General features: G+C 44.7%; 1 protein-coding gene across 1 annotated transcript in view; it reads right to left on the bottom strand.

Annotated features, from left to right (window-relative positions):
* Positions 1–6,290: 6,290 nt before the first annotated feature.
* The window catches only part of T265_02753 (hypothetical protein), a gene marked incomplete at both ends in the record, with an annotated part of 101,409 nt that continues 95,082 nt past the window's right edge, over positions 6,291–12,617 (bottom strand). Inside the window, 2 exons of the mRNA XM_009167068.1 lie at positions 6,291–7,710; positions 11,149–11,355. Of these exons, the coding sequence (XP_009165332.1) occupies positions 7,592–7,710; positions 11,149–11,355 (326 nt within the window). The remainder of the gene's footprint in view (positions 7,711–11,148; positions 11,356–12,617) is intronic.

Raw genomic sequence — 12,617 nt, 5'->3', positions numbered from 1 at the left:
CACTTACGAAAACAACCTCAAGGCTTCACGCCTGTCTCCGCACGTGAACTAGACTAAAAATTTTAGTCGAAATTATCGTGACTACAGTTTAGATCACAATCAAACTCAAAACAGGAATTTAATAAAGAAGCTTTTAAAACAAAAATCTTGGGGGATGCAATTGTCCTTTATTTCCGTGGTTTGCAAAGAAGAATTACAACTTTACTCTGCCCGAATTTCGCGGTGTTCAATTTTTTGGTTTTTGCACCAGTGATGGCCAGCTTTCAATGTCATCTATCAATCGCACACTATTCAGCAGAAAACTTTACAGAGGCTGGCCATTCAAGTGGATGCATAAGAGGGCGTTTTCATGTACACAAAGACGGTGAGTCTGATATGCGTAAGTCCAGTTCACTGGCGGTCGTTTTCAACTTGAGTTGTGATGAACATTCCTTGAGAAGTACCTTGACGCACTGCTTAAACTCATTACACACTAAAGCTCAAGGTAAACGAAGTGTAGTAACGGTATTTTCCTCAGCTTAGTTCTCGGTCTGAGCCTCCTAAGCTAGCGTTTACGTCAAAACAACCACCAAAGGTGCACAAGGTCTATTAATGCCCAAAATGAAGTCAGGAATAGTTGTACAGCGCTTCGTATATACAGCGTACGTGGTTATAACTTTCTGAAATTTCTGACGCGTTCTGGATGCGCCATTGGCAACCGGCATTCGGCCAATACTGGGTTATGATTGGCTGTTGGGTCCAGATTCTCGACCAATCAGATCCCGTCTTGATGCCGGACCAGCAAGCGTCCCGAATTCTTGGCCAGTCTCGTACGGGCTAGGCTTATCGGCCGTAGCTGCGTCTGAAGACGTGCGGTATAGCGGGATCCGTGTGGATTCCTGCCTAACACTAAGGTATTAGCTTGATAAGACGCAGCGCAAAAATAGTCACCCTGATATCAAACTGGGATAGGCTATTGATTGATCATTTTTTCAACTGTTACGTAATTCGTGAACTTTGCATTTTCATTGCATTCTTTGGAGCTGTCTTCTTCCTGTCGTGCTGCAGTTGCTTCGATCATTCTACACAAAAACTGAGGGCGCTTCCGTCATGGACCATTGGAAGTACCGGGACAGGACGGGCCTCCGGGACATAAGGTCAGAGTGTTTCCACCAATGCAGCATTGAAAGTTGGATGAACCTAAATTTTCAGAATTGAAGGGCAGTTTTTAAGCGTCCGTGAAGCTACCTACTGGGTAAACCATTTTGTCGGTAAAAAAGTAAGGGGTGTTGGGCGAAAAACGGAATTAAATGGATCCAAGTCTCACGAAACCTCGAGTAATTCTGCCACTAAATGAGTCGATAGATGCTATTCTGAATATATATCTGGATTTCAAACTGACGGCTACGCTTGTCTTGATGAAAGAGTGAAGGGATCTTGAATGGCCAAGCTGAGGATGACGGTCACTTAGTTCCGGTCAGGCAGGTTAACCACCAACGCTACCCGACGAATACAGAGAATCGCACCCAGCTCATTCCACTCTCTGATCGATCGATGAACATGCTGTTAAAGCTGAACTATTTTGACGGCGCATCGTATCGACTAGGCATCATGCTAGGATGTAGCCTTGGACTCAGGTGTACGGCAGTGCGGAAAGGTGCACAGTGACCAAGGTGGGTACGACTGAATGAATAGAACATTACTTTTGAGGAAGTAAGCTCTACGCATACGTTCTCTGTCGTAAAGGTACTTTACTAAGCATTCGTTCAAGAAAATTTCAAGATCACTTACAATTTTCAATTGCACATCAGTGATTGGACGGGCTTTGTACACCTTGGAAACTCACCGCTCACCTTCTGGATAGCTTGATGAAGGCAGCGTCAACTGTTTCCATCTAAATGGCGTCGTTTGACGGATTAGGTGTGATTAATTGGTCGTTTTAGAATAGTTCTACAAAGCCAACTAATCATTTGTCTCTCGGGAGAGACGCTTACCACTTATTGGCTAGAATGCAGTGGACTCAAATTTGTCTGCAGATTCTCTAGTTTTAAACCAATGGTGGTTAAAACCGACGACAAACAAGTGCATACTCAAGACCATTTCAGTAGCGCTTAATTCTGCCATGGAAGCTCAGATGCGACTGGAATTCTGGGGAAAAGCAAGCACTGAAAGGGACTGGACCAAAACCAAGATGAAAACACTGGCTGCTGTTTTGAAACTCAGCAGTTGCTTTTTTCAGGACACTCCCGTTTGCTTAGCCATCATCCTGTTGAAATGGGATTGGTTCCATTAGTCTGCGACAAACAAACGAAGCACTAGACGACAGAGTCACTCTACTTGGATCTCACCTGTGGCGTGCATCTTCAGTCGCATCAGGATGTCACCTGACCGCGTCAATACTACTTTAATGAATGTTTCTCACCACACCTGGATTATATCACCTGAATGTTTGATCTTCTCTGGTTTTAAAGTGTAGAGGGACAGCCTTGGACCACTATCCGAGTTTTCATGTGTGATCTGCGATGGCACAATTTAGATCAAGCATTTTGACCTTTGCTTGGTTCAAATAACCCACATAGATATTGCTGAGGAGCACACAGTTATGTGGAAAGGTTACTTTGTATTCATCCAGTACTGATGTAACTCAATACTAAGAATCCGAAGGTAGCAACCGTCACAACTGGCAGATATCGTGATCGGTTTTGATGTCGGCATTCTTCAAGTCCAGAGATAGCCCACTGTGTACCAGAGCAGAGGGAATGTACTTCTAACGATCGTAAAAAGTTTCCAAAAGCACAGCTTCGTTTCCGAAGATTAGAGACGAATTCCATATTGTTCAATAAAACCTATGGGCAGAATAGAAGTAGCTCTGTTTCAAGCAACAAAAACAGGCACACCTTGAACATCAGGAGTTTGGTAGAATCAACAGAAAATCAAGTTCGAGTAGGACATAACGTTGACGGGAACTCGGAAACTGTGCCTACCTGATTAGTCCCAAGAAGGGCGAAACCGGTCGTGGGCTGTCGAAGAGTTTTCAGTAACCTTGTGAGTAGTTTGCTTCATGATACTGTGAAACCGTTTGGGAATATCAAGGAGTAATCGGCCACGTTATGAGTAATGTGCTATTTCAAGATGTGCTGTAACATCTTGAATACCATGCCTACCATGATGTGAGACAGCATTTGAGCAGCACATTCACCTGGGGCTCATTTAGGTCCCCTGTTCATACGAACTTGCTTTGGAGTGGTTGAAAAACCGAAGCTCCCGACAGACAATACCATGGTACAGACCCGAAACTAACACCTGAGCTACATGGTCCGGACTCAGACAACACTGTTGTACTTCAGCCCCTTCGCCTACCCGATGAGCCAGCAAAAAGGCTGTCGGAGTTTTCAGCAACATTATGAATAGTGTATTATGTTTATATTGCGATATCGAGGATATCGTACCAACTGAAAACATGGGGTGGCCTGGTACAGCATATATTTAGAATTTCATAGACCAGAGATTCAGCTGAATACCAGGTAGGTCTCCCGTAAAAATCGACTGAGTACGCAGATGAGTGTGTATGTAATACCTCCCTGTTTCGTTCGAATGACGTGGTAGGTATGCCTCGGAAGATTCCACATCTGACTCACCACTGTACACGGATGACCCTAAAAGGGTGAAAACTATTTGAAGCCCAGAGTTCAAAGAAATGCAGACGTCCTCCGTTTCCAAAAACATATCACAGTTTGTATGCTGGAAGAATCCTCATTAGTAGTCATCAAAGGTAACGCTCTGAAAAGAGGACCATCGAAGAACAGATTTTCGACAAAGCACATGGTTACTAGTGGATGACGAGTAGTATAACTTCATCTAGAAACTGCAGAATAGTCTACTACCAGTGGAAGGAAGAAGTCATTCGCTGCGGAGTTATTTATTAGAAAATGACAACTGAACAGTTACAGACTATTGGACAGGGAAGCAAAACTCTCATATACATCTTGATTACAAAAACTGAATATCCATATTCTCCTTGAACGCGTCTTTCTGAACTTCCCTGGAAATCCATTGACTGTCGCTCAAATCCCAGCAAATGCTACAAAGCGACTCCACGAATTCCGCAATAGATCTCCCTTTTTCAAGAGACGCAAAGCGAATTCACAAGAAAACATGCTACTCTCATGCCTCCCCCATGAGTAGTATCACCGTTACACCAGGTGATCCTCAAATAGGCTGCCTCCGCCTTGATTCACAGACTTTCCACTGCGTAACACCGTTATCTTATTTCAAGCTAATCTCCTTTCGTTCCATATATACCAGTCACTCGACGAAGAAAACACCCACATGTGGAACTGAATTTTCTCTCCGTAGATGGTCGCATCTTAATGCACTACTCATAAGGTTGCTGAAAATTCTTCAACAGTGTGCGACCGGTTTCGCCCTTCTCCAGGCCCATCATGTAGGCACATTCCACAAGTTCTACTTGAACCCAAATTGCACAAAATAAGCGAATTACACTCATTTGCTAACAAAATTGGTTTTGCGAGGTACTCATCTGGAACCCAGCCTAATCTCTCGCCCATGATGGTGTCGGTACATTCAGTTGCTTAGAAACATCAAAAACGAGGAATTAAGCTAGTTCCCAGGTGAGTCTCTCGTAAAACCAAATTTACCTGCAAATGAGTGTGCTTCGTTGGTCGTATCCTGTTTAGAGAGGATACATGAAACATGAGGTACCTCCTTTGACTTATGTACTTGATTGAAGAAAATTTCGGTATCCTTGTGTGCTCTCAGCGACATACGATTTGGTCAGTTCAATCGTACTGCATGCCGAACCATTTATTGACCTTGAATAAGTGAACCCGGGACAAGCTCGGGTGCATCAGAGAGACATACCTGCGTGTTTGTCATTGGTACGTACTCCCCATGTCGAAAAAGTTTCATTTTTGTCTTGACTAGCTAGACCTAAAGGAAAACCCAAATCGATAGATGTATGCTCTAAAAGTATGACAAAATGGTGAACACCGGACGATGGGAAAATAAAGTAAGCAAATGAAGTATGGGGTGTGTTGCATTGGATGAGTGCCCAGTTTCTATAGTGATCATTTATATTGCAGCTATATGTTGAATGTAGTTTTACCTCAAATGGAGTAACACTCACAAATGTCGGAGGCACAACTGTAGGAGTTGGGATACGCTGTAGAACAGCTGTTTTTGTGTGAAACACAGCTTGTATATCCAGATAACTGAAAGAGTTCATTCGGGGCCTGGTTCTGAGAGATGGTTTCAACAATTCTTTAACAAGAAACTATCTTTTATCGTTGGATGTGTGGGAATGTCAGGCGTCTTTATAGCAACAAATGCGATTGTCATTACCAACGATTGTGATAGTGTTGTATCGTGGGTGGCCGTCTATTGGTTATGCCGCCAGACTACGCGAATGGCCAAATATGGTCGTTCGCTCCGTACAGCCAATGGCGGTGTTCTGGTCGTGAGCAATCTCAGGCCCACTACGCTGGTCTTATGTTGCTAAGCTGTCTTTGGTTAGCTTCGCGAACTCACCTGCTTTCCGGACGTGTCGTACTGATGGTGACCTTGGGGATGCGTCACTCTCTGCACATGTGCTTTTTTCCCGTCCGGGCGCGCCCTGACTGATAGCTCCAACCAGTTTGAGGTTGTCTATCTTCCAAAAACACTGTTGATCTGTTCGCCAACCTTGGAAATTGGTTTGCAAACGTTTCGCCCACGGGAGACACCGTCTCAACGATTACCTATTATCAGAACCTACAATAACGGCATTTTCCTCAGCTTAGTTCTCGGTCTGAAACGCCCAGCATTTCCATCAAAACAACCACCAAAGCTGCACAAGGTATACTAACGCCGAAAACCGAGTCCGGAACACTTGTACAGCGCGTCATATATAGAGTGTGAGCAGCGATAACCTTCTGGAAATTCTGACGCCTTCTAACTGCGCCACTGGGGACCGGATTCGGCCAATACTGGGTCCAAACTTTCGACCAATCAGATCTCGGTTTGATGCCGGACCGAGAAGCGTCCCAAAATTCTGGCAAATCTTGTGCAAGCTAGGCTTCTCTGCAGTAGCAGCGCCTAATTACGAGAGGTAAAGCGACATCCATGTGGTATTCCGCCTAACAGAACCTAAGTCCAATTCAACTGGGAGTGAGGTGGATCACACTAATCAATAATTTGTAGCACAAATTACCTAACTCACAAAACACTTAAAGCCTGGACTTGGGTATCTGAAATTAGCTCGTCATTATTAGGCAATGTTACGTTGGAAACACGATACGGTGCCTATCCTACTAAAAATAGGATCCTTCAGACTTCTGATTTGCGCTACGTTTAGTCTCCGATGCGCCTTGTTCAGGCGAGACGTTTGAGTGTTTAAGAATATATGAATAGTTAAATACGGGTACTACCACATCTCCAAAATTATCGGTTAGGACGCAAGCGCACCTTGTTAGGATGGGAAAACGAGTTAGAACGCCGTTCATCAACACAGGAGTCAGTAGTATCAATATCAAAGCCATTTCCATTGTCAAAACAATTGAAAGGCATTCGCACAGTCACACAGATGACCTTGGTTGATCAAATGAGGCTGACCAGGAAACAAACGAAAGAAAAAACGTGAACAACGACGGAAGAGAACAAGCACAAAGACACAGCCGTCCAAATCGATCGATGACTAGTCAAACAGCATGGTTCTGAACTACGGCGCGAACAGTCGAGGAGAAATAATAAAAACAAATCAAAATGAAAAAGCACGGTCGTCAACCAACGTTGCGGACAGGATGAAACCTAGTGTTTTTAATGTACGTATGCGGATATAGGATGGAACGAAACAAAACGAAATGGATAGGTACCAACCGGATCAAGAACAGTTCATTAACTAGCGATCAGAAGGTCAGTTGACAGCAAGTACCAACGAGCGGAAAAAACATCGCGAGTGATTGGCTGCGTAGATTGCAGACTAGGCCAGTAGAGCACGAATTCGTCGTGAGGCACAAGGTGATGTGAGTGGACGGTGGGTGAGAACCGACAAACATGGAGCAAAGCATTGAACGGTCATCTAGCGGTGGCGAACGGTATACTGGATGGTTGCGCGAAGAAACACGAGAGGTAAAACGTAGACAACGAAGATGATGACGACAACAGTGGCAAATGCAGGTTCATCCGGGTGAACCAACGAAGAGATGGCATTCTTTTTGGCGCTGATGGTACAAGTATGACACTGGATGAAAAGAAGGGAGACAGGCCTCCCGAAGTCGACTACGAGGAAATGGAGAAATAGTGTGGAAACTGAAGTAACTGATATATCTGCAACTCGTCTTTGCGGAACTGCTCGCCTTTGAAATCCGCATTCAAAAGGATGCAACTGATCGAGGCTGGCAGTTGACGAGTTTTACGGACTATCAGCAATGGCCCAGAAGAGGCCCACTAGAAGTCCACACGCACACCCTCGCAGCGGAAGGCCACGTTACCAGCTGAATATTCAATGTCGCACAGACTGGCCGCGGGCAACACGTGGAATCCACTTGCTTGCAGGCGGGATTCACCAGTCTCGCGGTCCAAACGTCCACATGGCGTGCGAAGCCAACAAGTCCATTCATACGGTTCGTCTGTAGGCAAGACAGTAATCGTATTGGCAGTGTTCTCTGACGCGGATGTCCGACAGAGATGTTCCACATCTGAAGAGGGGAATTGGGTAGGCGAGGCGATTCGCATTTATCGCGTGAACGAGAGAAGTAAACTTGTAACCTACCGAATTCATGTCTTAAAAACACCTCATGAATGCACTCGTTTCTGGTGAAACGCCCGTAAAATATATGAACACCCCTGATACTCGGGGAATGAAGGTTTGTTACTCGAACACGAGGATTCATTCGTTAGTAAGACGAACGTTGTAGTGACAGTTACGGTAGTTCGTCGTGACTCGCGTAACAAGACAATGAGATAAGTGCAATAGCTAATTTGGCAAGCGTTCACTGAGATCTGTTCGGTCATTAAGTGCCTCGTGTAAACATCAAATGGGTCTGGGGTGAATAGAATCACCCAGTGATTGTCACTGTATGCAATTCAGTTTGATAATTTTCTTACTTGTAGTGTTAACAACAGCAGCCAACAGATCGAACGATGGAGTGACGTTCAAAAACGGTTTGTGTATGTGCTAGAATGGCGTATCAAAATTTCGCAACATGGTGTTCTGAAACATTTATGTCAAGGTGTCCAGAGATTAACCGCTCTCAAAAGCTGGACATCACGTCGATCGGACGGAGTGTCACGTGCGACCTACGGGCCGTGATTGGCCAAAACGTCAGCCAATCTCGATCGAGCATCTATAGCTCGATGCTTCTTACCCCATTACGAAGATTCTTGCGCGACCTAGTGGAACATTCTGCGATGACCCTTTCGTCTCCATAAAGGGTTTTCTCAAGGTAACTCGCCTTGTGATATACCATAGTGGGCGAAGCATGAGACCAAGAACCAACATATAAGTTGGACCACTGTCGGCAAGATACAACAAAATGAATAACAGAGGTAAGCCTCACGTGCAAAAACAGGGTCGTAGACGAGGCATAGGAGTGTTTTGACGAAATATGGCTACAGAAGTCGTTGATGTCATCGTTGATAAGACAGTCAGTCCCATCGTGGTTAGTTAGATGTACAGAATGTGTGGTGACACAGCTGACCTATGAATAAATGGGACGTTGGCTGCAATGATGCACGGATATTCCGCTCCTTAAATATTTGTTTTTGCCACCTGCATTCGCTGCTTGCTCAGTAGGGATGAACCCTCCAACCACAGAGAGGCACTATTTAGTAGAGAACAATTTCACGTTCCAACACTGTGCACATTTCGCACAGTTATTGTGAATTGAACTTTTGTCATCAAAAAGGGAAACATCTCAATAGATGAAAATGCTGAGTTACATGGTAAGCGGTGTTGGAATCTCTAGCTGACAAAAAAACTAGTTCACCCCACTTATTTACATAACAAGTTAACTGTGAATGCGAAAGCGTCCAAAGTTTGAGGTATGAGCTACTACTAACCGACCCAACCCGGGTCCTCTAGGCTCGGGAAACCTAATGAAATATTATTCGAAGCGATCAGGTGGTAGAGGTTCATCAAATCAGTGACTTCACCCTTGGGATAGCTGAACATCAACAACTAATTGAACCCGGCCAACTCCAAGTTTTCAGAGCCTGAATCTTGTACTTTCATGTTCGAAAAAAATCGAGTGGTTGGATGTTGCATCTCATGTATTTGCATCAACTTTAAGTAGGTGTATTCCAAACTGCTGTGCGCGTTTTTACCACACGGTAGAAGAAGGAACGCTCTATCTGTAAGCAACGTTTCTTTTCGAAATCATACTTTCGTTGCATCAAGTCCTGACCACCTAGATTGGTTCACTCACAAAAGCCACTGGGATTTCTACACTTTGACTCTTGTTTACTCTGGGAAATTTTAAACAATCAAGCGCGTTGAATGATTGGCAGTGTATCGGCAAGTAAGGAACGTACAGGGAACCTCTGGTGGACTGGAACCCATTATTAAAACACTGGATCATAAAGAACCGCGTCAAAACTGACTGTTAGAAGGAATCCCAGATAAGTGCTGATCTCTATTGTTTCCCCAGGTTGCACCAAATCACGGACCACGTCACGCACGCTTCTGGCGGCTTAACTCATCGATTGGTTAATCAATACATGTGTCATGATCGTCGCGAAAGATGATTAAGTTCACTTAACCTGATTGGTTGACTTCCCTAATCGCTCGCGTCACGTTTGTCACTTTCGCCATACAGAAGTTTCATGACTGGTTTGTTTTGGTTCCACTCGAAGGGTACTGTGGCCTGTGGTAGGAGGCGTCAGAGCACCAGCTCATTTCCGTGCACTACGGAAGCACAGTATGCTTTAACCACAATACACAACGTAACTGGGATGTCGTATGATATGGAAACAGACCAATAATTACGCTCAGCGGTTTTATACAGATCACCCTAACTTACTAGTTAGTTCCTCAAGAAAAATACTCTTTTTAGGAGCAAACTACTTGAACTTCAAGAGTTCATTTTTCAGCCGGTGTTGCAAACCATGAACAGCACTCAAGTACCCTAAAACATGCCAAACCAACTATGTCTAAATTGAGTTGCTTTATTAGAAATCCCTGTAACTCACGCAGACTGGGCATTACGTTTGAGATAACCGGCAAACCCAGTATGTATCAAACTAATGGCCAACCATATTGCTGACAATCACCGTCATGAGTTCTCCTTCGTTCATCGGAAAAAATGGTCAGTCAGTCATCTCACATGCAACAAGTAGATTTTACTGTTGGCAAAAAGCTTGGCAAAGTCCTATCGTAGTTCAAAGTAGATCCTTTAATTCAAACATCCCTATGCCTACCCGACTCACGGAGACCATAACAGCCTTACAAACAGACCACTGTAGGTATTCTCACTCCCATCGGTCTTATTCTTCATATACCATGTTTGGTTCACACAAAAAGCAAGACAACGAGGCAGCTTCCTTCCGCCGTGTTACACCACCGACTTTCAAAGCTTCCCAAATTACTGAAGACTTTGAATCCTCTGAGCTAGTGAACCACAGGACGAGTTTAAACTCCGAAATGTCCTTCGGCTATCCCCTAGTCACGTAAATGATGTTGCACACTGATCTTCTAATGTGACAGCCCACACGATTATGCGAGGCGGCCTTAAACTGGTACAAAAGACGCTTGGTTTGTGCACCATCCCAACTTTTTGGGCGTATAACCTTATTTTGTGCTCGCGAGAAGACGATGGGAATGCAGCCAGTCCAGCGAAAGCACCATTCGATCGGCAACCTGAGCGAAAATCTCCGTAGGTGTGTGGCGAAGGGCAAACTAGCAGATAATCAAAGCTCTCAGTGGACTGTGATTCCAGAAGGGCACATATGCAGTCTTTATTAAGTTGTAATAGCTTCAAATAGCTTCGAGAGTTGACAGATCTGCTGCCTCTATCACTCCATGTTGAAAAGTATAGGTATTGCGGATGCCCATCAAATCCACCAAACGTGAGCATAGTATCTTTACACTACTGATACATTGTTAGTAGACATGAATTAATGGACAACTTCAATGGCATTGGAAAAGGGCCTAGGAACAGAATTGCCCGAACTAACCATGCGGACCCCACTTGGACTTGCCCTCCAACAGTGCTTCGCCAATCATCGGATGCAGTGCCTCACCGGAAAGAACATAGGTACGCGCCCGGACACGACTGAAGAACTCCACAGCCATTTCATGTGGGACGCGAGGAAGATAGGTTGGAACCCAAATCAAATCGAGGAAAACTGGTGGACCAGGTGGCAGGACGGGCGGAGTTGCAGCTGTAGTCAGAAATAAATTCGTCTGAATATGCCGCATGGTGATGCGCCAAGGTTGTTGCTTGGGTGCGAGTATTGAATTTTATGAAGATTATGCTAAACAATTTCACATCCTTAACTAAACCAAAAACTTTACCTTCGTACAATTACGTGAGCTCATATACTTCGCGACATCTCTTTCCACTAAGGGAGATTTCACTGAATATAAAATCATGTTAGAACAAGAACTAAGGGATGGGATGCACGGAAGGTGTTAAAACGGAAGTTGTACTGTTCATCAAGTGGGTATGGCAACGAAAGAACCTTGTTGAGTAGGGTCACCAAACAGGAAGGAATACGGGGAGCCAGGGTGACAAATAAAATATAAGACGAATGAGACCTTGATGATCAGTCCATTAGCCTACGATGGTGAGTTTTATATTAAATGCATACGTGCGGTCTCCGTCGTTCTATCATCATCGCCTCCACCTGGCAAAAAATATTGGGGGCTCCTGAAGTCCAACGGTTCGGATTGCCTCCAGTGTTCCAGCGCAGTTGGAATACAATAGGTGTTTTGGTATGGTGTCTTAGACTGTTTAACTGCAGCCCGATAGGATAGGATCTTCTGTTGTACGTGTTATTCTCCACGTACACTTGGGCACCGATCATAGAGGCGAGAGCCGGGGAGGCCAAGCTCAAAGGTCAAGTGGTCACTGACCAATCAAGACACAGGATAACAGACCAATCAATAGAACTGCCCGACTGAACAACCGGTCGTGATCGGAGGTCATTCCCGACTAACAGTAGGTGATTAACACAGACGCATCGCTGCTCAACGCAGCCGCTGGGCTCCATTTCACATGCTAACAGTAACGAAGTCACCTTGATTAGTGATGGAGCGTTTGTATTGGAATTGCCCAGGTCGCCGAACAAACAATCGGCCGATCACGCGCACTCGTCTGATAGATATTGCTACAGACGTCCGTGCAGTACGGTTAATCGTGGACAGAGCAGGTAATTTTTACGCCATTTAGATAAGAAACAGAATCTTGACTTGGGGAACATTAACACTGTGTAGTAAGATCAATGTCTGTTGTAGGACAAGCTGAAAAAACCGGCTTCAGGATAGGCACGACCAGGCGAATTGACATACACGTTTTTCACCTGACTGGACGATTGTTCGTCAGTGTCTTGATTGATCGCTATACCTATTCTGCGTCGGGTGGGGAAGCGAAGAAGGATGGAAAACTATAAGCCTAAAGAGTCTTGGACCTGTCTGATCTGAA

The sequence above is a fragment of the Opisthorchis viverrini genome (genome assembly GCF_000715545.1).
Source record: "Opisthorchis viverrini unplaced genomic scaffold opera_v5_35, whole genome shotgun sequence".
In the NCBI taxonomy this organism is placed as follows: domain Eukaryota; kingdom Metazoa; phylum Platyhelminthes; class Trematoda; order Opisthorchiida; family Opisthorchiidae; genus Opisthorchis; species Opisthorchis viverrini.
The sequence above is the reverse complement of the archived record's forward strand: the minus strand, read 5'-3'. Positions and strand labels throughout refer to the sequence as shown.